The 27,880-nt window shown below is 54.7% G+C and overlaps 1 protein-coding gene across 1 annotated transcript in view; it reads right to left on the reverse strand.

The window, feature by feature from the left end:
* Positions 1 to 27,402, reverse strand: part of Arhgap8 (Rho GTPase activating protein 8) — a 58,298-nt gene extending 30,896 nt beyond the window's left edge. Inside the window, exons 1-3 of the mRNA XM_071609399.1 lie at positions 27,391 to 27,402; positions 13,672 to 13,811; positions 3,185 to 3,272 (exon numbers count right to left, since the gene is read on the reverse strand). Of these exons, the coding sequence (XP_071465500.1) occupies positions 3,185 to 3,272; positions 13,672 to 13,750 (167 nt within the window). The 5' untranslated portion in view covers positions 13,751 to 13,811; positions 27,391 to 27,402. The remainder of the gene's footprint in view (positions 1 to 3,184; positions 3,273 to 13,671; positions 13,812 to 27,390) is intronic.
* Positions 27,403 to 27,880: the final 478 nt, after the last annotated feature.

A 27,880-nucleotide genomic window follows, 5' to 3' on the forward strand; every position in this document is an offset into this window, starting at 1 on the left:
CCACAGTGTCACCAAGCCCACAGAGTCACCAAGCCCACAATGTCACAAAATCCACAGAGTCACCAAGCCCACAATGTCACCAAGCCCACAGAGTCACCAAGCCCACAATGTCACCAAGCCCACAGAGTCACCAAGCCCACAATGTCACCAAGCCCACAGTGTCACCAAGCCCACAGAGTCACCAAGCCCACAATGTCACCAAGCCCACAGTGTCACCAAGCCCACAGTGTCACCAAGCCCACAGAGTCAGCAAGCCCACAGAGTCACCAAGCCCACAGTGTCACCAAGCCCACAGAGTCACCAAGCCCACAGTGTCACCAAGCCCACAGTGTCACCAAGCCCACAATGTCACCAAGCCCACAGAGTCACCAAGCCCACAGTGTCACCAAGCCCACAGTGTCGCCCCACGTCATTCCTGCCTGGAGTGAACCCATCCGTGGCGCCCAGGGAAGGCAGCCCAGCTTCTGAGGCCGTGGGCGGTGCTGTGTGGACCCCAGGAGGACCCGCAGCTCTGCCCGTGTGCAGGTGCTCCACCGCCCTTCCTCGCCAGGACCCCGTGGAGCCCGAGCAGGTCAGCTCTTTGCTGAGTCCAAGCAGCCTCAGGCCCCTCCAGAGGAAGAACCATCCAAACGCATGTCTGCTCACTGATGCTCCCGATGGCCCTGTGGGCTGGACTACTGTCCCCACTTACACACAGGTCACCTGAGTCTCCTGGAGGTGCTCTGGCCAGGGGCCTTGCCAGGGGTCTCAACTGAGCAGGCTCAAGTCCACCCTGTCCTGCCCGAGAGCCACCTGCTGCCACCTGCGCCTGCTCCCACCCTGTCTGCCCGGGTGAGATGGCGCAGCTCTGACCCCTGCTGGTCTGTGCTCACCAGGAGAGGAGGCCACCACCCCCACCCTACTCCCCAGCGCCCTCAAGGAAGCCATGGCGGCATGAGCCACCCCAGGCCGAAGGACGGCACTTCTGCGTCCTGGACGCCTTCTCCAGGGAGGGGGACGAGGGACCCACCATGAGCCCACTCCAGCCCCCCTGGAGTGCCCGGTCCTCGGCCTGTGCCGTCCTCCCCAGCTCCTCCTGCTCAGGAGCTCCTGGGGTCGGCGGCATCTGCCCGCACTCAGCACAGGAAGTCACCAGCTAAGTCATGGGTTGGACTTCAACGCCGCGGACTCTTCTTCACCGTCTCAAAATAGGAGCCCGCATCTGGCCGCAGGAAGCCCAGCGATGGAGGGAGGCCGCGTACGGCCTGTCATGTCTCCATGAAGGCCGAGGAAGGACAAGCTCCGGGGCCCTTCCTATGGACACCAACAAGCTCTGGGGCCTGTGTGTGAGCCCTTCCTCTGGGCGCGCTCTCCAGCATTGGCTGAGAGCACAGTGCGTGGCAGCCCCATTGGGTGCCCGTGAGCAGTGGACAACCTGCACAACTGTGCCTGGAGCTCACGCTCACTCCCATCCAACCACAAAGGTGCCCTGGTTAGGCCCCCAAAGAGCCCGGTGTGCCAACTGGTTGTTGTCACAGGTGCTTTTTCCCAACTGAGGTGAAATTTGCATAAAATTAACCACTTTAACACGAGCACCCCAGAGACACCAGGTCCATTTACCGCATGGTGCTGCCACCTGTATTCAGCTCCAGAACTGTCTCATTGTCCCGGAGGGGACACCTGGACCTACTAAGATCGTCCTCTCCTCCTCCCCCTAGCCCTGGCCACCACCCCGTGCTTCCTGTGTGTTGGGGACACCTTTGTCTTTGTTGAATGACCAACCCTGACCCCATTCCAGCAGGAAGTGGCCCCAGAGAGCGCTGCCCTGGGCACACCGGTCCCCTGTGTCAAGGAGGCTAGTGTGACACGGGAATGTGCTTAATCACAGGTCCCAGGAGGAGACGCCTGGGGACCTGGTGGCCCTCCTTGCCCATGGCCCTGTGACACCAGGAGCTGACTCACCCCTCCTGGTGCCCAGGAGGCCCCAGCCCACCTGCACCTGGCCGTGCTGGCTCCTGAGGGCTTGCTCCCTGCAGGTCCTCAGACCCTCGGGCCACACTGGGCCTTGGGTCAGGGGTCTCCCCAGAACCAGCAGCCCAGAGTGCTCCAGGGGCTTCGGGACCAGCCGTGCGCTCATCTTGAGCTGGGGGCTCCGGCCACGGCCCTCCTCACTGGGCTGTCGTTGGGTGAGCCGGGCGACCTCACGGGAGGAGTGGGGTCTGGGGGTGGTGGCAGGCGTGGGCCCCCAAGTGGCCGTGCTCTGGGCCAGGCCAGGCAGGGAGCAGGCACAGCGGCCTCTGTTGTCACACAGGCACATGACACTCCGGAGATGGGCCAGGGTTGGCTGAGGGAGGGAGGGGACAGGTGCCCTCCTGGACCAGCTGTGGATCTGGTGCGCTTCTGGGTGTGTGGGCGAGTGGTGCAGGGCCCTCGGGCAGCCCCTCAGACGGCCACCCCTACCTCCTCCCTGTGTCCAGGCCACAGCCCCAGCCTTGCCCCCACGCAGACCACAGGGCGGCCCCCAGTGGGGTCGGCACGGTGAGCACGTACCCCTGTACCCAGGTAGCAAACTCCCGGGCACAGGGGACACGGGGGTGGGGCGCAGCCAGCCCAGGTTTAAACAGGGCCCAATTCCACCCAGAATGCACACGGCTCGCCTCGTGGGAAACTGGGTCTCCAGGAGAGGTCGTGTGGGACACGGGTGGCCTAGGCCACTGGCTGGTGTCTTGAGGAGACCAAACAGACCCGGGAAGACGCAGGAGGCAGGGGTGGGAGGGATGTGGCGGGGGCAGGAGGACAGGGTGCTGCCCCGTTAGGCTGCAGGGTGCCGTCCTTTGATGCGGCAGCCACGGGGCACGCACACAGCCCCAGGGAGATCCGTGCACCTCGAAGGAGCAGGGTGGCCGTCTATGCCATCTCACCTGGAGGGTCCCCTCCACATCCAGGACCCCGTCACAGGGAGGGCGCGGGCACTCGCCTGGCCAGGAGGAAGCCAACCAGCCCCCCACCGTGCAGATGGAGCTGGTGATGGCCATGGTGGCCCTGGTGACCAGATTGTCCCCAGATGGCCCTGGGGGAGGCTCAGGAAGATCAGAGCTCAGTGCCCACAAGTGCACAAAACAGAGGGAGGTGACGGGGGCAGGAGACGTGGGGAGGGTGGCGCGTGGGGCGGGGACGGAGTGCGGGGGGTGGGGGGCACACTTACTCCAGCAGCCGCTGGTGGTCGAGCTCGTGCGAGGGGGGCATCCGGCAGCAGCTGAAGGTGACAATGAGTCTCCCGCAGCGGTCGTCCCCTGTGGGAACACACGCAGGCGTCAGCCTCGGCCCAGCTTCCCGGGAAACCCCAGGCGCAGCCCTGAGCTCCCCTGCTTGTCACCGAGGGGGTCCTCCCGGCTGCCCGTGCGCTGGAAGACTGAGGCCCACTGCTCAGGTCCCCAGGGCCATGCCTCGCCGCTGGCTGGTGGCCCCTGGGATTTCAATCCAGACACATCGGCTGCTCTGCGCGTCCCTCCTCCCCACACCCCCACCCCAGGGCTTCCCTCCAGCTCCGGGCCCTGGAGGCAGCAGGTGGCCCAGAGTAGTCACCCTGGACAGGACCTTGCATCCAGGACAGGGCCCTCTCAGAAGTCCTGAGGTCAGCCCTGTCCAGCATGGCCTCTTGACACATCTGTGCCGGCTCCATGCAGGAGCCACACGGGTGCTCTTGAGAGCCGTGTCCCCTGAACCCAGACTCGGGGCGGGGCTCACAGCAGGTGCTTAGTGAGACCAAAACAGCCAGGCGGCGTCAGGGTGAGGTCCCTGGGGCTTTGCCTGCCTCCACCTGGGGCAGGAGGTAGGGCACACTCTGCAGCCGGACCCTCCTGCTGCAGCCCCCCACCCACACCCGTGGCCAGGAGGAAGGGCCGAGCCCCACAGCCTTCCTCTCTCCACTCCCTGGCGCTGAGCGGGAGGATCCCCGGGGTTCAGCAAGGCTTGGAGGGGCCTAAGTCACGTGCTGGGGACAGCCCTGGCTTCCGGACCCCTGAGCCTCCTTGTCCCCCAGCCCTGGCTTGGGGACGAGGGGCGGATGGAGCAGGCTGCCCTGGCTGCCACACCCATGGCTTCCCTCACAACCAAACACGAGACACAGGAAAGCACACTCGGGACATGTGCCAAGGCCACTGGGCAGCAGGGGAGGGACACCAGATCCTGGGACACCCTGAGGCAGACGGGTGGGGTACCAGGCCCCTCCTTTCCTGAAAGCGCCTCCTGCCACCTGGATGTCACCCCTCCTCCTGACCCCGCAGCCGGCCACAGACCTGCAGCACCCACCTGTCGTAGGTGAGGGAGCAGCAGTGGCCCCGGGGACAGGCGCAGAGGCCCTGGGGACAGGCGCGGAGGCCCCACCCAGCAGACAGTGCAGGGCTAAGGCCTCGGTCAGTCTGCTGAGGTGGGGTCGGAGAGCGAGGCCTGGCTTCCATGGGCATCCTGGGGCCCCAGGGGAATCTGGGACAGAAAGTGCCCAGAGCTGGCCACCCCAGTGTGCACGCTGCTCCCTCTCCTGTCCTCCCGGAGCCCCCGAGGCCTGCGGCCACCAGGCACACGTGGTGTTGAAGTTTAACAACTTCCCCCTCCAGGAGGGGGGAGCCTGCAGCTCCTCAGTGGCACTGCCACATTCGCCCCCAGGTGGCGAGACAGGACCGTCCTGCACATGCCCACCACATGCACAGTTGTACTGGGCAGCACTGCCCTTGGGAGTGGAGGTCAGGATGGGGGAATGTGATAGCAGGAGCAAATGTGACTCCATTTTGTTTTGTGACTTCATCCTGTAAAACAACCATGCCAAGTAGAAGAGTCATGACTGGAGCAAGATGTTCTTTTCCTTTTGCTATAGAAACCTTTAAGAACACGGAACTACCTAATGGGGCATTGTTTCTGTAACTAGGGTAACGGGGCTCTGTTTCTGTAACTGGGGTGACTGGGATCACTGTGATTGGTTAGGCTTCCCTCCGCCTGACTGCACTGTCCTGCTTCTGTAACCTGGCTTGCTTGCATTGGCTAGACCCCCTGAACATCCCTTTTGCGCTTTTCAGGCTTATAAGGAGCGCCCTTGCAATTGTTCGGGGCTGATCAGGGGAACAGCTGTATGTTCTGGTCAGCCGCCACCGGTGTGCTTCAATAAAGGCTTGATTCCATTATACGTGAGTGGTCTGGAAGTCAGTTTATGAAACCCTGGGACAAAGCTTTAACTATAACATTTGGGGGCTCGTCCGGGATCCATTTCTTCCCTACCCTCACGCCAAATTTGCCTCCAATGACGGGCCTTTGGACCTTGGCCCCGGAGTAGAGGGGAGCTCCTGAGAGACGTTCCTCAGCCTCACTCCGAGGACGACTGCAATCCATCCTAGGACGCTCTGAAAAGCGTCCTGCCGGCTGTCAGTTCTGGTGAGTCGACTCTTCTCTGGGGGAAAAGGTCAGATTGGACGCAGTCGCTTACACCTTCCCCGGGACAGGACAGATGTTGTCACTGTCTCCCTGGAGGTCTCCCTGTGAGACCTCATCTGTCTGTATCTGGGGCCCACTGGAGGCCTCCCTGCGAGGCCTCATCTGTCTGGGGGCAGGACGAGACATGGTCTCTGCCCCATTAGAGGTCTCTCTGGGTGACCTCAGCGATTGTTGCTTGTCCTGTGTCTGTTCTGCTGTTGGTCATCTCTCCAGTGTCTTCTGCTGTTGGTCATTTGTCCAGTGTCAGTTCGCCGGCCGTTTGTTCTGTTTGTGGGGTCTCTGCCCCACTAGAGGTCTCCCTGTGTGATCTCAGCGATTGTTGCTTGTCCTGTGTCTGTTCTGCTGTTTGTCATTTCTCCAGCGTCTTCTTGCTGTTTGTCATTTGTCCCATGTCCGTTCGCCGGCCGTTTGTCTTGTGTTTGTCTGTCCATGTGTTGTGCGTGGGCCCTTTTCTTGTTCCCATAACCGTTCTTCTTTCACCAGGACTCCTTCGCTCCACCAACATCAGAGACAAGGAAGCGCTACAGAGATCTCTACCTGGACCCCTTTAACTTGCTTTCTTAACAATTTTCAGGACTTTGTTGGTTGGTTTTTGTTTGTTCCCTTTGTGTTCTGTGTTAATTTCTACCTCAGTTTGTTTCTAATGGGAAAAAAAATGGTCAGAATGGTTTTAACTGTGCTCACTACAGCTTGCATTAAAATGTAATGTGCTGCCAACAGGACTAAAAGAATTGTCAAAAGTAAAAGCTAAAGGTAAAAAAAAAAAAAAGACATTCTAGAGATTGCCTTCATTTAGGAGCTGGGCCAGATGGCCAACTGGGTAAATCATGTCAGTTCCTATAGAGGACAGATTAAAACTAAAGTGTTTTATAAAATTATTATTCCTAAATTGTATAACAAAAAAACATGATTTTGTCTAGAAATTTGGCTTTTGTCTCTCAGTATTTACAAGCATGAATAACTCCCAACTATTAAAAAATGGTCTAAAGATTTTTCAATGTCAGGCTAAAAGTTGGTGGCCGCTATCCAAGAAACCAGAAAAACCAGTTTAGAATGGGACCCCAACCTGGGGGACTCTCCCAAGGAGACCAATGAAACTGTGTCTTTGGGAAGTTCCTCCAGGGAAAAATAAGCCCCCTTCGTCAACTCTTTTCAGCTTTCATGAACAGGACCACCTCACAAAAAAGGTCAGAAAACTTAAAATTCTATATTTGTTAAATTCATAATTTTGATCCAATACACTTAGGTTAATATGTTTTTCTGATGACACTCTGCTTTATTCTAAGGCCAATTTACAAGGGTTAACTCTCAATCTAATAGGTTTTTTTTAAAAAAATAAGCTATAAGGTTTTTGTCTGTTTGCTTTGTGTGGGTGCACAGGTGTACTGTCTGTCTATATGTATTGCCATGTCTACATATATTTGGTACAAAAAATTGACATATGAGCTTATAAATTAAAATTTTTAAAAAAATGGATCCAAATACTTTTGGTTAATATGATCTAAAAGGTTCAATTTAAATTAAAAAAAATAGATAAAAGTACAAATGTCTTTAAAGTTACTAATGCCCAGTTTTGTTTCTAGATGGTTAAACAGCTGTTAAAAATGTTAATGTCTATAAAGTGTCTAACATCCATTGTCTCTAGGATTTTTATTCAACAACAACAACAAAAAAGATTACTAATACTATTCAGTGCACTTGTCTGATACCTTGTTTTTAAAAAAGATACATAAATTACATCTAAACGTATATAAAATTAATCATAGACATGTTTGTTAGAGACATCTAATTGGTACAAAGTTAAAATGCTGACTGTTAAATATAATATCAAGTACTTTTAACTCCTGAAATTCCATAAGGTAAAATACTTAAACAATGTTGGTGTTTTCATAAATTGGTAAACAAAAAGGAAATTTGTAATCATTTTGTGTTATTATAAAAACAAGGTTACTCTAAATTACAAAGTCCCAACAGGTATAATTCTACATACAAGGAGTCAAGAGGTTTCAACTGTATTTCAATTAAAGTACTGTAAGTAACAAATATTTCATCTTATTAAAATAGAACAATTTATTTAAATTAAAAAATTTATAAGGGTTATTTCAAGATACAAACAAAAAAGCGTCAATGGATTAAAAATTATTAAAAAGTTCTAAATATAAAAATATATTTAATAAAAAATGTTTCCAGGTAAAAAGTCTTTATGTGATAAAGTATAATTATAATACATCTAAAATATAAAGGTGTATAAATAAAAGACAAATATTAAAATATTTATATGTAACTAAGTTGGTTATATATGTAACACAAATAGTTAAAACTATTCAAGGTTGTTCCCTAAGGACAAATAATAATGAACTGATATATTTATATGTTAAATTGACAAAAACTTCTAAAAATATTAATTACATTATGTCTGTTAAGTTTTATCCCCTAGAACAAGTAATCTTGGAGAAACTAAGGTTTTTACATCTGTGGCTAAACAGCAACTGTTATTTTAAAGTATTGTCCTACATTACAAATCTATATTTTCCTTTAAAAGCTAACCTTGGTTAATATAAAAACATCAATAAAAGTGTGGTACATTACTCTTCTTTACAGATTAAATGTGTTCATATCTTTCAGGTAAACAAGTCTTTAAGGTAAAAGGTTTAAAGGAACATTTTATCGAGCTGGTATTCTCCAAACTAAAATTGTCTGTAATGGTAATTTAAACTTATAAAGATAATGGATTTTATTGGAGATTTATTTATATTATTTAATGTTTTGTAACCAAATCTTATGTTACCTTTTACACTAAAATTAAAAAGTAATGAGAGCCTAATCTACTTAAAGGTTAAACATTATAAAACATTTTGCCACTTTTCCACATAAAAAAATGTTGAGGGCTCTCAGCCTTTACTTAATTAATGTTTCAGATGTATGTCATATTGTGCTGCTAACATTCATACAGAGTCAAAAACAATATATGTAAGCTTTATAAAATGATATCTAAAAAGAGAGACAAAGATCAACTTTAAACTAAAACACTTTACCTAAGATTTGTAAAAGGCCCTGCCTTACCTGAGATAAGGCTCTGCCTCCCACCTTACAACATGTCAAAATAACTTCAAAGTGGGCCAGATTTCAGTTAATTTAAAGTTATATTCAAAGATTAATTTATTAAAAAGATTACTGTGATCTCAAATAAAAAATACAATGTATAACTCAGCCAAGGTTCAAAATTATATACAAGCTAAATATGTTTTTACTATTGTTAATTTCACTTTGTAGTTTCATTATATCTAAAAAAAAAAAAAATGTGACCACTACACTCAGAGCAACCAAGAGACCTTTACTGTGACAATGTCTGATTAACACACACACACACACACACACACACACACAGAGAGAGAGAGAGAGAGAGAGAGAGAGAGAGAGAGAGAGAAGGAAAAAGAGGAAAAAAGTGAATGAGAGACAGGGAAAGTGAGAGAAAAAGGAGAGAGCAAGAGAGAAGGACCTGGCAAGAGAGAGTTTTTATAGCCAAAATCTAATGGGCTCTCTGGATCTGCAAGCTGCCTTGTTGGTGTACAGTGATTGGATCATACAGTAGATGCTAAGGTGTCATCTTCTGCCTTCAGGCAGATCTTCAGCATTACGTAAATTAATAAATAAAATAAGGATATTGTGTTATGTAAAAATAAACTGTAAAGTTACAAAGATTAAAGTTAAAGCCCAGCATTCTTACTTTAAAACTGGTAAATCTGACTTGCTGGATGTTTAAGGCCAAATTTAAATATTAAGTTTAAAATAAAGGGGCCAAAAAAACCCAATATTTGGCTCTTGCCCTCTATGTCAGCCTGAACCCAGGACAGGGGAAAAAGCTTTGCCACTCTGGGCCACATAACCTCCCGATAAGGGAGATTAATGAGACCCCTGGAGAACAGAAAGCCAATGAGTGTACATGCTGCAAAAGAGGAGGGTCATTTAAAAAGGAGACATGCCTGATGCTTCCAAGGGAAGCCATATGGTCAGCAAGACCTTGACCCATCCTAATGCAGATGACACTAACAGAGCTAAAATGCTACTCACATGTTTCCCAAGAATGTCCTCCAAGGAAACTCAGCTGACTCTTACCAATAGATAGGAACAAGGTCAGTTTGACCAGCTTGGTCTTAAACACCTAGCAAAAACAGTTAAAACCAAAGCACAGCCATTCCTGGGCATTTAAAAAGAAACAACAGTTATTTTAATGTAACTTAAAATGTACCCTAGTGTTAGCATCCCCCAAATAAGTAAGACTGGAGGAAACACAGAAAAATTCTTAGGCAAAAATGCCTGATAACTATCAATAAAAAAAACTGCCAGAAGTTTTTAGTCAGTTCAAGGCCTACAGATCTTCCTAACTTCCTACACAGGTAGATGTAATCAATGTTTATTAATATAATTATCTAGCCTTAAGTAACAAAAGGATCTTTACTAAACACAGTGGTCATGCCAAAAAGGTATTTTTACAAAAATCAGATGACATTACCTAACATAACTAAATGCTGTGTCTACATTCCTGATAATTCTGACAGTGTTAAAGATTTATGTTCCCTAAAAAAGTGCCTTATTAGGCTTTGTTAGGCCTTGTTATGGGGACATTTTCTCAGGTCTTCTGCCTCCTGGTAAACAAATATTAATTTCTGTCATTTTCATGATATTCATGGACAGGTTCCAGATGCTATTTGTATTAATCTTACTTCGGCACTCAGGTCTTTTTGTTTCTCTCATAGAAGTGCCCACCCCAGGTGAATTGACATCCTGTTCCTCCTGAGCCAGATTTTTACCATGGACTCCTTGACCCACTCAGTTTCTAAAAAGGGGACTCCAAACTGCTTGCCCACTGCACATCGCCCCCTTTCAGCTGGAAGTAGCAAGAACGGTCATCGCCCTTTTCCCTTACAGCAGTTGGAGGTCCCTAATATTAGAGGAAAAATTACAGTCAACATAGATGTTTGCCAATATGTCTAGCTCAGGAAAATGTACCTGGGAAACTGCTCCCAAGATCACCCTGGGTGATCTCCCAGAAAGAGACACTTGCTTCCACAACCCACCTTATAAGTGGGACAACTCCCCGTTCACCAAAAATTGTGCTTCCCGGGTCCCACTTCAAACTCCTTGCCTATATCTCCAAACTGTCAATAACTCTGAACTATGTAACCTACTATTTTGATGAAGTAAAGGGAAAAGAACACCTGGACTTATTAAAAGGCCAGGCCCCACTGATTTATCAACATAGACTGGCTGCCCCCGTTTTAGTTCCCCTCCTGGCTGGTTTGGGAATAGCTGGATCTACTGCTTTAGAAACTGCAGCTCTTATCACAGGATATATATCAAATAGATATAAATTTAAACTTCAGACAATTGGTTCCAAAAACCTATTCTCATGGTCCCCTTGGTTGACTACCATCAGTTCAGCCATAGTTGGGCCCCTAGTCCTTCTCCTGATTGGTATTACTGTAGGACTCTGCCTCTTACAAACCCTCCTAAACCACATACACAAAAGAATGTAGATGGGGTCAGACTTATGGTCTTGCGAGCCCAGTACAGTCCCTTAGACACAGAAGGATGAAACAAAAACTGAGGCCTAATGATGTGCAAGATTGACATCAAACCTACTAAAACCAGTGGGGAATGTGATAGCAGGAGCAAATGTGACTCCATTTTGTTTTATGACTTCATCCTGTAGAACAACCAGGTCAAGTAGAAGAGTCATGACTGGAGCAAGATGTTCTTTTCCTTTTACTTTAGAAACCTTTAAGAACACGGAACTACCTAATGGGGTATTGTTTCTGTAACTAGGGTAACGGGGCTCTGTTTCTGTAACTGGGGTGACTGGGATCACTGTGATTGGTTAGGCTTCCCTCCGCTTGACTGCACTGTCCTGCTTCTGTAACCTGGCTGGCTTGCATTGGCTAGACCGCCCCCCCCCCCCCGCAACATCCCTTTTGCGGTTTTCAGGCTTATAAGGAGTGCCCTTGCAATTGTTCGGGGCTGATCAGGGGAACAGCTTTATGTTCTGGTCAGCCGCCACCGGTGTGCTTCAATAAAGGCTTGATCCGATTATACGTGAGTGGTCTGGAAGTCAGTTTATGAAACCCTGGGACAAAGCTTTAACTATAACAGGCCACAGGGAAAGGCCTAGGGGACAGCCCGCCTGCCTCCACCTGGGGCAGGGAGGTGTGGCCCACACTCTGCAGGCAGAGGGCATCACGTCTTTGGCCACAATCGCCAAGTTCAGAGGTCCCCAGCCACCCCAACTTCTGGCCACCTGGGGTTCCCATGACAGCCTCCTATTTGAGGATTTTCTGGAACAATTTGCAGAACTCAAGGAAGCACAGTAAAGTAAGACCCTGGCTCACGGCGGTCGCAGCCTGATAAACCACAGGTTGTGTGGTGCTGGTTGTCGCTGTGTTGGGATCAACCCAGGGCCTCGAGGACGGGTGCCCAGCTGAAAGTCTCACACTGAAACCCAGTGGGTCCACTGACCTGCCCGAGCCCCAGCTGAGCAATGCAGCAGGCTTCCCTGCGACCGAGGGGCTGGGTCGCTGCCACCCAGCACTGAGAAAGGGGAGCGCCCCACCCCGTAGTCCAAATCCTTGGCCCAGGAAAAGATAAAGTTTCAAAATTCCAAGGACGGAGCTGGGAGCGTTGGTGCACGCCTACGATCCCAGCAGCTCCGGAGGCTGAGGCAGGAGGATCACAATTTCAAAGCCAGCCTCAGCAACTTAGCGAAGCCCTAAGAAACTTAGCAAGACCCTGTCTCAGAAATAAAGTGGGTGGGGCACTGGGGACGTGACTCAGTGGTTAAGCGCCCCTGGTTCAGTCCCCAGTACAAAAAAAAAAAAATTAAATTGAACCATCCTGAGTGAGGGCCGGCTGTCCCTATGAAGGCAGGTTACAACTCAGCATGGCCACAGGGTAGAGCCAGGGAGTGCCTGGGTCTCCCTCCCCACACAGGGCGCATCACCACCCACCAGGGAGGTGCTAGAGCCCTGGCCAGAGCTTTCCTTCCTAGGGTGACTGAGCGATGTCACTGGCCAGTCTCCAGCCCCTCCCCAGGGTCTCAAAGGCCTACCCCTGGGACCTCAGCAGCCTACCTGGTCACCACGAGCGACCTCATAGCATGACCTATCTAAGCCCCGGGGGGCACTCCAAGGACTCAGAGCCTGGGCCACAGGCCAGGCAGGTGTGTCATGCAGCACGGGGTCTGGCCCTGCAGCTCCCCACAGGGGACTGCAGGGCAGCACTGAGTGCCCTTGAGAGGCGGCTAGCGGGGGAGGTGCAGTTGAGGGCAGCGGGCGGGAGCAGCTCAGGACCCCGGGTCAGCCGAGGACCAGCAGGGCTGGAATGGGACACAGGAGAGGGAAGAAGGGGTCAGGGCCCCAGACAAGGAGGGCTAGGAGTGGACTGGGTCCTGTCGACAGCGGGGGTCAGGGAGGAGGTTGGGACAGATCTGCTGGGTCACTGGAAGGCCTCAGGCCATGGGGCAGGGTCCACTGGGTAGAGAGAGTGAGCACCTGATCTTGGCACCTGATCTCTGGATCTGTGTCCCCAACGTTTGCCCTGAGCATTTTCTCAAAAGGACCTCGGGGTCTTGGAGCTATGGGGTGCCCATCCAACCCCACCTCTGATCCCTCCTCTGTGTCAGTGGAGACCAAGATGCTTCCTCTTCTTGATTCTGGGTCTCCACTGAGCGAGAACTGGGCCTCTCTTTGCCTCTTACTTCTCTAGGACCCAAGCTCCTTGGAGATGAGAGGGTGATGGACGTGACTGCAGGGGACCCAGGAGCGGGGCTGGGGTCACTGTTCACTTGAGAAGCTCGCACGGAGGGTCCCTGATCCGAGGCCCAGGCTGGGTGCTGCAGTGTGCGTCCCTCCGACGGGTGCTGGGCGGGCTGCAGGTATTCTGAGCCCGTGCAGAGGCCTGCTGCTCTGGGCGAGAGCCTGGCCGCGCCCTTCTTAACGACACACTCTCCGCAGCCGGGGCTGCTGCTCCTCAGAGTGACAGAGCATGGTCCCTCAGCTCCTCAGAGCTCCCAGCAAGGCTCTGACAAGTGTCACTGACCCCTAAGAGCACAGGCAGGTGTCTCTGCCAATCACCATCTCGTTTCTGGACATAGACCAGGGGAGGCCAGACTGTCAGAGAGCCTGTCCCACCCCACAGGGCCCTGATCTGACTTACCTGCCACCTGCAGGATGCCATGTCTGGCCACATCGTAGAACGGGTGGCTTGTGCTCAGTGCAGGGTCCTGGCCAGCCATGGGCAACGCAGAGCCTTCCCCCAGCACCCAGCGCAGAGGTCCCCTCCCGGTCTCCGCAGCCCTGCAGTAGACAGCAAGCGTTGGAGGAGGCCAGTCGTGTTCTCGAATGAGGGGAGTGTGGGACCCTTCTGAGGTCCTTTTTCTTTTGGGGTACCAGGGATTGAACTCAGAAGCACTCGACCACTAAGACACATCCCCGGCCCTATTTTGTATTTTATTTAGAGACAGGGTCTGAGTTGCTTAGCGTCTTGCTCTTGCTGAGGCTGGCATTGAACTCGAGATCCTCCTGCCTCAGCCTCCTGAACTGCTGGGATCACAGGCGTGAGGCACCACACCTGGCCTGAAGTCCTTTTCTAAGACAGTCACCTGCCTCTGCTCTGTACCTACTCTGACACAAACCCACGAGGTGCCCACCTGTGCCGGGCACCCATTGTGCACTCTAACTCAGCTGAGCACCCACCACGCTCACCCAGTGAGTAGCCCATGGAGGAGGAAAAATGAGACCCAAGATGAATTCTGTCCACACTGGCACGAGTGGGAACTAAGGCCCAGAGAGCGACTTGCCCGAGGCCACACTGCCGTGGGTCGGGACCTAAGTTCCAGCTCTCTGACCCAGGTCCCAAGACGCTGCCTGCCTGGCAGCGGAGGAGGCTGGCGTGAAGCCCGGGAGGGCTGGAGTGAGGTAGCAAGGCAGGAGGGAGCTGCGGAGCCACGGCCCTGGGGGAAGGAGAAGGGGACTCGGGTTGCAAGGTGGGCGTAGGCTCCAGTCCCCGATGTGGCTGAGTCTTATCTGGAAACAGCGTCTTGGGGGCAGTTAGTGGGGACAGGTCACTGTAGATGCAGGGGACCCTAATGCAGTGGCTGGTGTCCATGAGGAGAGCCCGCAGAGGGCTTCCAGGTCTGGCGGAGGCAGAGACCGAGATGAAGCGGCCAGCCCTCCAGGGACGTAGGGAGCCACCAGGAGCTGTAAGTGGCAGGAAGGCCCCTCCTCGCAGTCTCGGGAGGAAATGTGGTCCTGCCCACACCTGGATCATGGACTCTGGCCCCCGGAATTGTGAAAGAGTAACTTCTACGTCACCAAGTTCATGGTCATTTGTCACAGCAGCCCTGGGAGCCTGGCGAGGGGCTGGGCTTTACCCAGGGAGCCCAGGGGCCTCCTGCCTGCTGCACAGGGCGAGGTTTTTTGAGCATGTGAGTGTATGACCTCCTGGAAGTGAGTCCCCAGGAGGACATGTGCACTGCCCCTCCCCCTCCCCCAGCTGCTACAGGTCCAGCCTGGACACACCTTCCCAGCAGGAGGGACCCTGGGCCAGAACATCCTGTCCTGGCCTACGGCTGCCACCACCAGGGCCTGGCAGGGGCGTCTGTCCACTCTCAGGGAGAAGCCCGCGGGGGTAGGGTGGGGACGCCCTTCCAGGGCCCAGCTGCGTTTTCGTTTCTCCCTAAAATGAAAACCGCGTGCGGTGTCTGAACGCCAGCATCTGATCCGAACTTGTCTAATTAAACACAACGTAAGCTCTGAGTTCCCACACTCAGCAACCCATGGCGGCACAAACACACGTGGACATGTGGGCTGGTTCACACTGCACCACCACGGCCACCAACGGTCCCCAAGGGACACCCACCTGGGAAAGGAGTCATGCCCACAGCTGCCCCACAGGGGGCACCACGCACAGTGTGCACGTGAGCTGTGGCCACACGGCTCCACACGGTAGGGGGGGCCTCGCAGTCACGTGGAACGTCAGACACGAAAGAGGGTGGACAACTCCATCCATGAAGGGTCAACACCGGGCTGGGGACCCATGGTGACAGGTGCGAGGTGGTGCTGATGGGTGGGCACCAGGGCTCGGGCTGGGCGCCTTCTGTTTCCAGGCTTGGTGCAGGCTGGTCCCTGCCTGGGTGAGGACCAGCTCCATGGGCAAGGCCTGGGGATGGGCCTGGCCCCAGGGGACATGCAGAGGACTCCTGCTGAGGGTAGGCTGAGAGGGTCCTGGATCAGGCAGGTCCTGGGCAGAGGACAGCTGCAGATTCCCCGGCCCGCCAGTGCCTTCAGGAGCAGAGGCAACCCAGAGGGGACCTGAAACCCAGCCTGCATGGTGCCGTGCGGCCAGCTGGCCGGGGACAGCAAGGTCCCCACCCCAAGGGTGGTCATGGGGCAGGAGATCAGCGATACTGTCCACAGCCAGAGAACAATGACTTCCTCCCCTGCCTCCAGCCTCCCATGCCCCTCCACAGAGATGGCCATCCTGTGACCTGGCGGCAGATGCCACTGTCACTCATCTCCCCAGTGCACAGAGAGCAGCTCTGCTGTGTTTGCTCAGGACCCTGTGCGTGGGGATGAGGGGTCAATGGGGGGGCACACACAGGGGGCTGTGTTAGGGTCTGTAAACAAGTCAGGATGGCACCTGGCATTTTGCCAGAGGGAGTGGTTTGTGAAGTAACGCCAGCGAGCCATTAAGTGTGGAGATTCCTTATTGGTTGACTGCTGTATCTAGTTTATGTTAATTAAGATAAGCTGTGTGGAATGTATATATACCCCTCCTGTCCTACAGCCTCAGGATACCTAGTAAGAATAGTGTTAGGAGAATAAGATAAATGTATCCATAATAATGGACCTTCTTGCCAAAATACTCCTGTAGGAATATTTTTTGTTGGTAGTACAATAAATAATAAAAGCAAACTTATATCAATTCTATCCAAATGCATATTTTCCATATATGTTTCAATGATTTTTAATGCCTTTCTTGCTTCAGGCGTCAACATGCGGGGTGAATTTGGATCTGATGGACCTTTTAGAACATCAAATAAAGGTCCCAACTCTCCTGTTGGTATGCCTAGATAAGGCCTTATCCAATTTATGTCTCCTAATAACTTTTGAAAGTCGTTAAGTGATTTGAGTTGATCTACTCGTATTTGAATTTTTGGTGGACGGACCATGGTTGAGGATAATAGAACTCCTAAATAACTAATTGTAAAATTTAATTGTACTTTATCTATTGCTATCTCTAGATTATAATTTTTTAATAAGTTTGTAAGTGTGGCATAACATTTTAGCAATGTGTTTTTATCTTTGTGTGCTAACAATACATCATCCATATAGTGAAATATATGTAGTTCAGGATTTTGATTTCTAAGTGGCTGGATTGCTTTGTTAACATAAATTTGACACATAGGTGGGCTGTTAGCCATCCCTTGAGGGAGTACTTTCCATTCATATCTCTGATCAGGACCTTCATGATTTAATGCAGGGATAGTAAATGCAAAACGTGGACTCTCCTCAGGACGAATTGGAATTGAAAAAAAAAAAAAAACAATCTTTAATATCTATAGCTAAAACATACCAGGTTTTTGGCAAAGCAGACAATTGGGGAATCCCCGATTGAGCAGGTCCCATAATAACCATCTCATTATTAATGGCTCTTAAATCTTGCAATGATCTCCATTTACCAGATTTCTTTTTAATGACAAAAATGGGAGTATTATGGGGAGATATGGAAGGTTGTATATGTCCCTCTGCTAATTGTTGTTTGACCAGGTCATGGGCTGCTTGTATCTTTTCTTTAGTCAGGGGCCACTGAGGAACCCATACTGGTCTTTCTGATTTCCAAGTAATTTTTATTGTCTCAGTAACCCCTTCTGAAAACCCAATCCATGTCTATTTATTCCTTGATCTCTTTGAATTGGTGCTGCTATACCTTGTTTTTGTTCTCCTAATTTTTTTTCTTTCCTAAAATCTTGTCTAGTCCTAATAGTGGGCGCATTTGGATTGATGTTATTTGTTAATGTCAAACCTAATTGATCTAGGACATCTCGTCCCCATAAATTTATAGGAAGATGATCCAATACATATGGCTGTATAGTTCCTTCACATCCTTCAGGATACTTCCAATCTAATACCATTGCACTTCTATGGGGATTAGTTGCCACTCCTAGGCCTCGAAGCGTTTGAGTGACTTGTTGTAACGGCCAATGTTTTGGCCATTCTTGACGAGAGATGATGCTAAGGTCTGCACCTGTATCCAGTATCCCATTAAGTTCATGTCCTTGAATATTTAGTTTTAGCATGGGGCGAGAATCTAAATTTAAAGAAAGCATAGCCCAATCTACACCTGTGGAGCCTAATCCCTTGGAACCTCTTTCTACAGCACGACTGGAAAATTTATCATGTAGGCTGGGTATTATTAGTAACTGTGCTATTCTATCTCCTGGTGAAATTACTGATATACCCTTTGGAGAACTGGCTATAATTTTTATTTCACCTTCATAATTGGGATCAATTACCCCAGGACTTATCATAAGTCCTTTTAGAGTAGAAGAACTGCGTCCTAACAATAAGCCTACTGTTCCTTGGGGAAGAGGCCCTTTTACCCCTGTGGGAATGATCTGAACTTCCATCTCTGGAGTTAGTACTGCTCTGGTGGAGGCACAGATGTCCAACCCTGTGCTCCCTCTGGTTCTTCTGATGAGAGATCTGATGGATAATGTGTCCTGGGCACTACCCTGATGGTGTTGCTGGGTTCCTCCATTGTGTTGCTGGGTTCCTCCAGTGCCCCGTATATTTGTGGTCGTGGGCCCCGGAGCATTGGGCCCCCCTGTCTGTTTTTTGGCAAGGGAGCCCGATGCCTTTCTCCACGATATCGTGGGTAAACACCTGTCCTTGTCCGTTTTTTGATAACAGAGTACCTTCTATGGTGGTTTGAGAACGGCATTCATTAGCCCAATGTCTCCCTCTACGGCATCATGGGCAAATACCTGGTATTCTACTCCTTTGGTACCTAGCTTTGTTAAATCCTCCTCCTATGGGGCAATTCCTTTTAAAATGTCCTGTTTGTTCACAATTGTAGCATGTTTTTGGCCTGGCATCTAAAGCCTGTTGTACTGCAGCTGCCAAGAGTTGCCCTTGTTCATTAATGTCTCTACATAATTTAATATATGTGTTTAAATCGTCATGTTTCCATGGTCTAATGGCCTCCTTGCACCAACGATTTGCTTGGTCATAAGCCAGTTGTTTTATTAATGGCATTGCTTGTTCTGTATCCCCAAAAACTCTGGTAGATGTTTGAATAAGCCTATCTACAAATTCAGCGTAAGGTTCATTAGCTCCTTTTATTACCTTAGATAATTGACCTTGTAAATCTCCATGTCCTTGTAAAGTCTTCCATGCCCTAACTGCATCTGCAGCAATTTGTGCATATATAGCAGGATCATATTCAATTTGTTGCCGTTGACCCTCATAAGGTCCTTTTCCTAACAACATATCCAGATTTCTTTGAGGGTAACCGGCTGCTGCATTTCGCCTAGCCGTCTCCGTGCAAAATTCCTCATTGGCAACCTTCCATAACAAATATTGTCCTCCATTTAGCACAGATTTACACATGCTAGCCCAATCTGCTGGCTCTGCCGCAGTCCGGCTGCCTGCAGCAAAATAGCCGGGGGGTGACGAACAACTTGTGTACATTGATACAGCAGGAGTGGGAGCCCTTTATTGTAGGACAGGAGGGGTATATATACATTCCACACAGCTTATCTTAATTAACATAAACTAGATACAGCAGTCAACCAATAAGGAATCTCCACACTTAATGGCTCGCTGGCGTTACTTCACAAACCACTCCCTCTACTGGCCCCATGAAGTCCAGGCTCCGCATCTATCAGGCGCAGTCCTGAGGCTTCAGAGGGGCCCGCTCTGGCTCAGGGTCCCCAAGTCCGCAGCAAGCCCAGCGCCTCCTCTGAGCCTCCCCCGCCCGGCCTGGGCGACAGGGTCTTCCCTGCCCACAGTTCTCCCCGTCGCTGGGTTTGTCCCTGCGAAGCTCATGCTGGGCTCAGGCGCCACTGCAGGGTCCCCTGGGAGGGGTGCTGGGGGTGCAGAGGGGAGGTGCCACTCTTGCCATGTCCGCAGCTGCCGATCCCTGGGCTCCCTATGGGGTCTCCACCAGCCTCCTCCCTCCGCCCACCAGCACCCCCGGGAGCCCGGCCACCTGCTCCCTCGGGCTGGACCCTGCTGCCACACTGCTGTGTTGCCTTGGCCCCGAGTTTTGCCCCATCTGAGCCGTGAGCCGAGCAAGAACCTGCCCAGCTGCTCGCTGACCTGCAGCCAAGCCCAGGGGCTGCCAGGGCACTGCTGGGGACCCCTCCCCGAGCAGGAGGGAGGAAGGGTGCGCGCACGCACACACACACACACACACACACACAGGCTCTGTGTGTCACCTGCAGCTCTGGGCCGTCTACCTCCAGCAAGCCCCCTGGGTGACATTCCTTCCTGCTCCAGGCTACACAGACCATGGGGTCCACATAGGTCCCCAAAGACACGTCTCACGCCAAAACCCTGACCTGCTGCCACCTCTGCCCGCAGCCCTCCCTGGGCCGACCTCTGTTTCCTCCATCGCCTGCTCCTGGGCTGCGGCTTCTGAGGACGGAGCAGTGACGTTGCTGGCAGCCCCACCCACCCCTGCCCCTCTGTGCAAGCTTAGGCTCGGCTCTGCCTCCCTGGTGGGGTGCAGGGCCTTGGGGGACAGACAGGTGGCCCAACGTGCCCTGCCTGGGCCCCGCTGGCCCCTCTCCAGTCGGGAGCCCGCCCCTCCTCCACACTCGGCTTCCCCGGGTTGGGGAGCAGCTGGGGACCTGCCAGGGCTAAGGGGCAACACCCCGGCCTGGAACCCGCACCCTGAGGGGAGCCGCGGACCTGCTGAGCCCAGGAGCCGGCCTCTCCCACCCCAGGACGCGGCCCAAGGCAGCTGGCGGGGAGAAGCCCTGGGGGGCTCCACAGTCAGGCCATGTGTCCCTTGTCCCTAGCAAGCCCTGGCCACTGGACACAGATGAGGGCTGCTCCTACCCTCAGGTGATACCCATGTCCCTGGGGACTCCCCGTCACCCTGTCGGTCCATTTAAACCCCACGACAGGAGGAGGGGCTCCCCACTCTTGATGTTGGGAGGAGCAGGAAGCTCCAGCCCGGGACTCTGCCACAGCCTCAGCTCCCCAGCCTCCCCCAGAGCCTCCCCCAGCCTCCCCCAGAGCCTCCCCAGAGCCTCCCCCAGCCTCCAGAGCCCCTCCCCTGGGCCAGCCTGGAAACGGGCTCCGTCAGGGACATGCTTCAGCACAAACCTCCGCAAGCCAAACAGCAGCACCAGAGTGGGCTTCCGGAGGCCAGGCCCACACGGCCCCCCCTTCTCCCAAGGCAGGGGCACAGTCCCAGGAGGGGGACACGTCTGGACATTGTTGTTTCAAAGCCTTGCAGGAGGCTCTGGACCCAGGGAATCTTCCCCCTGCTCCAATCAGCCCTCCCGTCCTCCCTGCCACGTGCAACCCCAGAGGGCCCCGTGAAGCCCTGGTGGTCCCAGAGCCAGCTGCCACCTGGGCCACCCAGGGGCCACCAGGCCACCCAGCTGTACAGAGTCCAAAGCTCCTGAGGCTAGGAAGCTGTGTTCTCCTTGGACTCTGCTTCCACCTGCCACGGTGACAGTGACCCCACCATGGTGACAGTGACCCCGCCATGGTGACAGTGACCCCGCCATGGTGACAGTGACCCCACCATGGTGACAGTGGCTTCCTTTTCCTTTTACAAGCACAGGACCTTTTGTCTGGATCACCCACCTCCGAGCACTGGCGGGACTCCCGTGCCATGGGAACCCGGCCTCGCTGCAGCAGGGGGCGAGGGGGTGCTGGACACTCCGGGAGCCTCCCCACCACTGTCCTACGGTGGGGCCAGGTGAGTTCTCCTGGTGTCCACGATGCCTGTGGGCTTGGACCAGTGGCCACCAGCCTCCCTCTGCCCCTTATGTGGGTGGACAGGTCCCTGCACCCATCGAGGGTGGGCGGTGTCCAGGGCCCAAGGAGGAAGCCCTGCCTGTCCTACTGCTGAGGGCCCAGGAGGCAGGAGGCCAGCGTCCTACCCCCCACGTGCCACACAGCTGCCCAGGAGCCCAGGGCGGTGCAGACTGGCTGGAGGTGCCTGGGGAGCAGCCGGTCACGGGTGAGCGGCTGTAGCAGCCTGTGGGGGCCCTTCCGTGTGCAGCAGGTGTCCGGTCACACACTGCCTCAAGGAACAGTGAAGGTGTTTGTGGGTGGACCCCAACCCAGTGAGGAGCTTCAGAAAGTCCCAACCTACAGGACCTGGTGGCGCACCCCTATGATCCCAGCTCCTCCTGCTATCTCAGCTACTTAGGAGGCTGAGGCAGGAGGATTGCAAGTTGGAGGCCAGTTTCGGCCACTTAGTGAGACCCTGTCTCAAAATAAAATAAAAAGTTCTGGGGTTGTAGCTCAGGGTGGCGCACTCGCCCAGCCTGTGACGGCCCCGGGTTCCATCCCCAGCCGCCAAAGAAAAGAAAGGAAAAAATCCCAACCCAATAATGCACGGTTGTTTCTGGAAGGAGCCCCATTCTGAAGTTATCTACCCCCCCTTGGGTCACCATCGTGACATAAATCGGGTGTGGCTGAAAGAGTCCGGGTGGGGACCAGAAGGTGCTGGCTTGCTCAGCAGTGCCAGGGTGTCCAGGTCTGCAGGACCCAGGGAGACAGGGCCCAGGGCCTCGGCTCCAGGCAGGTGCCCCGCCCCCTGTTCAGACCGCTTTCTTTTCAATCACGCAGCCCTGCCTGGGGTCCACGCTGTCCGCCCTCTGACCACACCACGCCCTGGCATCCAGGGCCACCCCTCTCAGCTCTCAACCGGGGAGGGTGGATGCTCGTCTCTGGCTGAAGGTCCCCATGGGTCCTGAGCGCTGAGCTCAGACAGGACCCTGGGACCCAGTGCAGGACCTGGTGTGCGTGGCCCCACACACAGGAAGAAGCAGCAGCAGGAGTGACCAGACGCTGAACGGCTCTTCTCCTGGACAAGGGGCTTCAGGGCATGAGCCCAGCACCCAGCCTGCCTCAGGGATCCGAGTCCCCCACCTGCTCTCACCCCTGACCCTCGATGCCTGGCCCAGAGGCCTACGCCAGGGTGGGGACGAGGACCCTCAGCTCCTGCTGGGCTGGGCCGGCCGCAGCCCTTCTGGGAGCCAGACCTGCACGGGGGCCAGCCTGCCCGCGCCTCATGCAAAACAGATTTCAAATCACCCAACCGTTCTATTTATAATTCATAGCAAAATGGTTTGTTGCTGTAAAAATATATTTGCACATTACACAAATAGGCCCTGCCAGCAATTATCTTAATGCTGTAGCTACAATTAACACCTACTTACCTCGGGCAAATTAGCACCCAATTTAATTTGAGTGGCGTGTCCGCTGTGTGGGGAACAGAGGAAGCTCGGCTCTCATAGGGGACCAGGAGTCTCACAGAGGGCTCCGGAGGGACGAGGGGAGGGCCACAGCCACCAGGGCCTCACCCCCAGGCCCAGGGAAAAAGGGTCACAGGGTCACACCAGTCTCAGGTGCTGAAATCGGATTCTGGGAGGCGAAGGGGCTGCAGTCGCTGGCTGGGCAGTCACCAGCACCCACGATGAGCAATTTTCTCCCTTTTGTGTCCACTGTGCCACTAATTTGTGCATCAGACCCCACTGACCACTCGGACCACCCACCTCTGGGCCTCCTGCTGCTGGCAGGCAGGCGCCCGTGCCCACCACTGTCCAGGTGGGGGATGAGGCCCTAGAACCGGGCAGGACATCCAACGAGAGGACCTGCTTCCCCACCTTGCTGGGGCCTGTCCACAACCCCCGGGGGCCCCTGGACCGTCTGCTGAGGGCCACCCCCACCCCCTGCCCTGCTCGCTCTGTTCCTGAGTCGGGGGCCGCTGGGGGCTCTGCCACAGTTGCTACTGCTCATACTCAGGCCTGGGGATGGATCCTGGACCCCACCTCTGCCCCGAGGGGTGCTCCGCCCTGTGCTCTCCATCCCAAGCCACACCTCAGGCGCCCACCTGTCCCCTGACTCCAAACTTGACCATCCCAAGGCCTAAGAAGTCCTCCCAAGTAGCCCTCTTTATGTCAAGGGCTTCCTAGAGCTCTTGGAATAAAATCCAAACCCCTGCCAGAGTCTGAAGGACCCTCTCACCTGGCCCGTCGTGCCACCGCCACCCTCCTCTGCACTCGCCACGCGCCTCCGGACTGCTCTTCCCACACACTGAGCTGCTCCTGCCTCAGGGCCTTTGCACCTGAAACACAGGCCCCTGCACAGAGGAGAGACCCGGGATCCAGAGGTGGCTCCTGCTGTCATGGTTGGCCAAGGTGCAGGACAGTCATTCTGTCTGAATTCAAGGATAGCTGTCACAAGCCTTCTCAGAAACTAAAGAGGGGCCCTCAAGGCCCCCCCAGACTCACCCTGACCTGGAGATGCCGCTTCACAGAAAGCCCTGGCTACAGGTGGGCCAGGTCAAATGCCACCCCTCAATGCATCGGGTTCTGGGCACTTCAAGGCAATTCTGAGTCCTCTGTGACCATGTCCCACCACCCCAGACCTCTGGATGGAGGCCACTGGCTCCTGAGCTGGCTGCTGTGAGTAAGCAGCAGGGACAGGGTGTCACAGGGGGCCCAGGTCACCCCGATGAATGGCACCTGCTCAGACGCTGCCTCCTCACCTGTCAGCCCCACCTGCGAACACCAGGCGGCTCCCAGGAGGAATGGCCAGTGACGTCCCCCCATGAGGCCGGCTCAGGGCGCTCGTCTCAGGTGCCCGTTCTCAGGGGGGGGTGGAAGTGGAGGGGGTCCCCGGGGAGCAGAGGCTTGGGCTCGAGGGGTCGGGAAGGGCGACTACAACGCGTGGGCCTCGTTTGGATCCGGATTTTACAAAAAACGAAAAGAAACTGTGATACTTGAAGTGACCGGGAGTTTGCAAGCCGAGCAGGCATGGGAGGGAAGGAGGGCTTCTTGCTAATTGTTTTAAGCATAAAAGTATCGCAGTCATGTTTCAAAAACGGGTTTGAGCTTGATCTCGCCATTTCGCAACGCATGCGTGTCGGAAAACCTCACGCTGAGCCCCGTGAATACGTACGATTTTCACTCATCAATCACACCTTATAAAGTTGGGAGAAGTAATTTTTAAAAAAACGACGATTCTCACTACGATATTTATGGAGGCCAAGGTCTGGGAACTACTTGCAAATGACCTAGGGGCAGGAGCGGGCAGGAGTGGGCAGGGGCAGGCTGGGCAGCCCAGGGCCCTCCTCATCCTGCTGCCTCTGAATATCGGAAATTCTCCGTAAGTAAAGGAAAACTTGAATCAATAAACCTTCTATATTAATGCAGAGTATCCTCCAGGGTGGGCACTGGGGCTGGAGAGACGGCGGGAGCCTGCTGCAGGGCTGGGGTCCCAGACAGCACAGGGCCCAGGCGGGAGGCACTGGGCAGCCCCTGGGGCCCAGGCTCAGTCCTCTGCAGACCACAAACCCGCAGCCAGGCCCAGGCGGCCGGCCCGTGTCCTTCAGGGTCCCCTGGCTAGTTCCAATCTTATGACCAGGTGGGGGGAAGGGAGGGCCACTCACAGGAGGTTCTGGAATCCTGACCAGCCAGGCCAGTTCCTTCCTCCCCTCAAACGGACATTTCACTTCTTGCTCTACAGACAGAACCACTCAGGTGGCCTGCGTGGAAGGGACCAGCTGCCCGCTGCTCCCCGGCCAGCAACACAAAGACTCAGGATGGGGTTCACCCTGTGCAGGTGCCTTGGGCTACCCGCTTGTTGAACGTCCCGGTGACCCTGTGAGTAAGAACCCTGTCCCCACTTACGAGGAGCAGACAGAGAGGCTAGCAGCTGACTTTAGATCACCCAGCCTGGCAGGGACCACAACAGCCTGCTGGCTTAGGATGCTCCTGACAGGGGACACATGCCAAGAGAAGTGACCGAGCAAAAGCCCCTTGGCCAGTCCACTGCCCTCAGGGAACCCCCAAACCTGAACAGCATTGGCTACCAGAAGTTCCAGGGAGACTCCCGCTGCTGCGGGGGGACAGGTGCACTGTGCACACTCACCACTGCCCTGCGGGGGGGACAGGGGCACTGTGCACGCTCACCGCTGCCCTATGGGGGAACAGGGGCACTGTGTACCTCACCGCTGCCCCGCCCTCAGTGGGTGCGTCTTCCTCCTTGAGCATCAGGTTTAACCTGGGCACCGAGGGGGGAGCTAAACAATTTATCTGGAAAGAAATGGGAACATCACTGTTCTGCCCGGTGGTGATTTCACATGGACTCGAGGGCAGACACCTGCAGCCTTCCAGGGTCTCCCTTACACCTGCCTGCCAGCTCCCACCTGGGGGCAGTGGGGAGGGTGGGGACCCTGTCACCACACCACAGCTGGCTCCTGAGCCTGGCTTTCCACCCAGCCACAGTGTGACTAGCCCTCTCTGCCTCAGACTCCTCATCTGTGAACGTGGACAGAGAGAAGACCAGCCTCGGGAGGCTGGGTGAGCAGGGGATGACCGGCTGGCCAGCAGGGTGCTTCCTGACTCCTCCGCGACCCCCGCCTGCCAGCTGTCTGTGCCTCGGTTTCCCCACCATGAGATGAGGGTAAAATCGGGGGACGGGTGGGCTTCCACTGAGGGAAAGAGAGAACAACACGCACCTCCAGGTGACCAGAGCTCTTTGCGTCCCCTCTTGAACTGCACCCTGACCATCTGCACCCCTGGGGCAGCGGAACTTTGCCAGGGATGCATAGCCTTGGCCTTCCACATTTCAATGACTCTGTGATATGTATCACGTACACCCACCCCACTGTCAGGTGTGCGAAGGCACTTCCGTCCCCACCACACCTTGAACCCTGCTGGCCATCTAGACACCTCTGCCTGCTCAGTTCCGCCTGAAGGCCTCCTCCTGGGGGAGGCTCTCCCTGGCCTCCCCAGCCTCTGACTTCTATCACACAGGGTTCAGGCCCTGAGCCCTGAGACAGGGACCAGGCTGGGCTCAGACCCAGGTCCCCCTCCCCCGCTGGCAGCGGTAGGGGGAAGGGTCAGCCAAGGCATTCCACAAGGACCTCACAACACGGTCCTGAAACCCCCGCACGGAGGCCAGCACGGAGGCCAGCGCGGCCGGACCTCTGCTTCCAGGTGGCTGGGTCAGCGAAGTTCTGAGCTCTCACTTGGACACCGCGTCTCACCGACAGAAGGAAGAGGAGATTTCACAGCCTCTGCCACAGAACCTAAGTGGGCAGCCACCAGGCAGCCAGGCGGTCCCCACTGGGGCCTAAGGAGGACTCAGGAATTCCACCCCTCCCCCAGCGGCCTCCGCAGTCCTCCTGCAGGGGCCCCAAAGCTCCCTCGAGGCGGGACACTCCGCGCCAGGGCTCAGGGAAAGTGAAAGCAGCCAGCGCTGGCTCCCCCGGGGCGACCCGAGGCCGGCCGATGGGTCTGCACCTCTGGCTCGGGTTCGGCCGCGGTGTGCGGCGCTGGCGGCCAGGCCCGGCCCCGGTTTGACTCTGCGCGCTCGGCCGCCTCATCTGCGAAGCGGGAGCGGTGACACCAGCTGGCAGGTTCGGGCGCGGAGCCGAGGGCCCGGGCAGCGCGCTAGTCGCGAGTCTGAGCGCCCGTCGTCCGGGAAGAGCGGCGGCACGAGTTTGGGGGGACGCGGCCGGGACCGACCAGGCGGGAGGGGGTGGGCGCCCGGGCGCCGGAGGGGGCGGGCAGAGGCGAGGGCAGCGCGCCCAGGGCCGCCGGAGGCCGTGCGCGCCACGCGCCCCCTCGCGGGCGGGTCCCCCGCGGGGCCGCGCGAGCGCATCGCGACTCACCTGGCCTCTGCGCGTCCCAGGCTCACTGACCACGCCCCGGACGCGGCTCCTGGGCAGGAGGCCCCGCCCCTCGCCCTCGCCCCGCCCCTCGCCCTCGCCCTCGCCGCCACCGCGCGCCCCGGGGCCGGCACCCACCTCGCGCCACCGCAAGTGGCTCCTCTCGGCCAGCTCCGAGGTCCCCGCGCTCTGCAGCTGGCACCCGGCCTCCGCCTCGCGCGTCCCTTCCGCATCGCACCCGCGCGCCTTCCTCGCCGCCCAGGTCAAGGATGCGCCATCCGAGGAGCCAAGGGTGCGATCTGCGCGCACCACCCAGGAGGCCCCCGAAGCGCCTTCTGGGCCTGGCGCCCAGCGCACTACCCCGGGTGCTGAGGGGTCCCTATGGGGCTGAGGGGCAGGGAGGTTCGCCTCCTGCCCATGGGCACGTCACTGCCCCCACCCTGAGGGTCGCATGCTGGGCCAGCTCATGACTGGGGAGACTTAATCCCGAGGC

The sequence above is a fragment of the Marmota flaviventris genome, chromosome 3, assembly GCF_047511675.1.
Source record: "Marmota flaviventris isolate mMarFla1 chromosome 3, mMarFla1.hap1, whole genome shotgun sequence".
Lineage (NCBI taxonomy): Eukaryota > Metazoa > Chordata > Mammalia > Rodentia > Sciuridae > Marmota > Marmota flaviventris.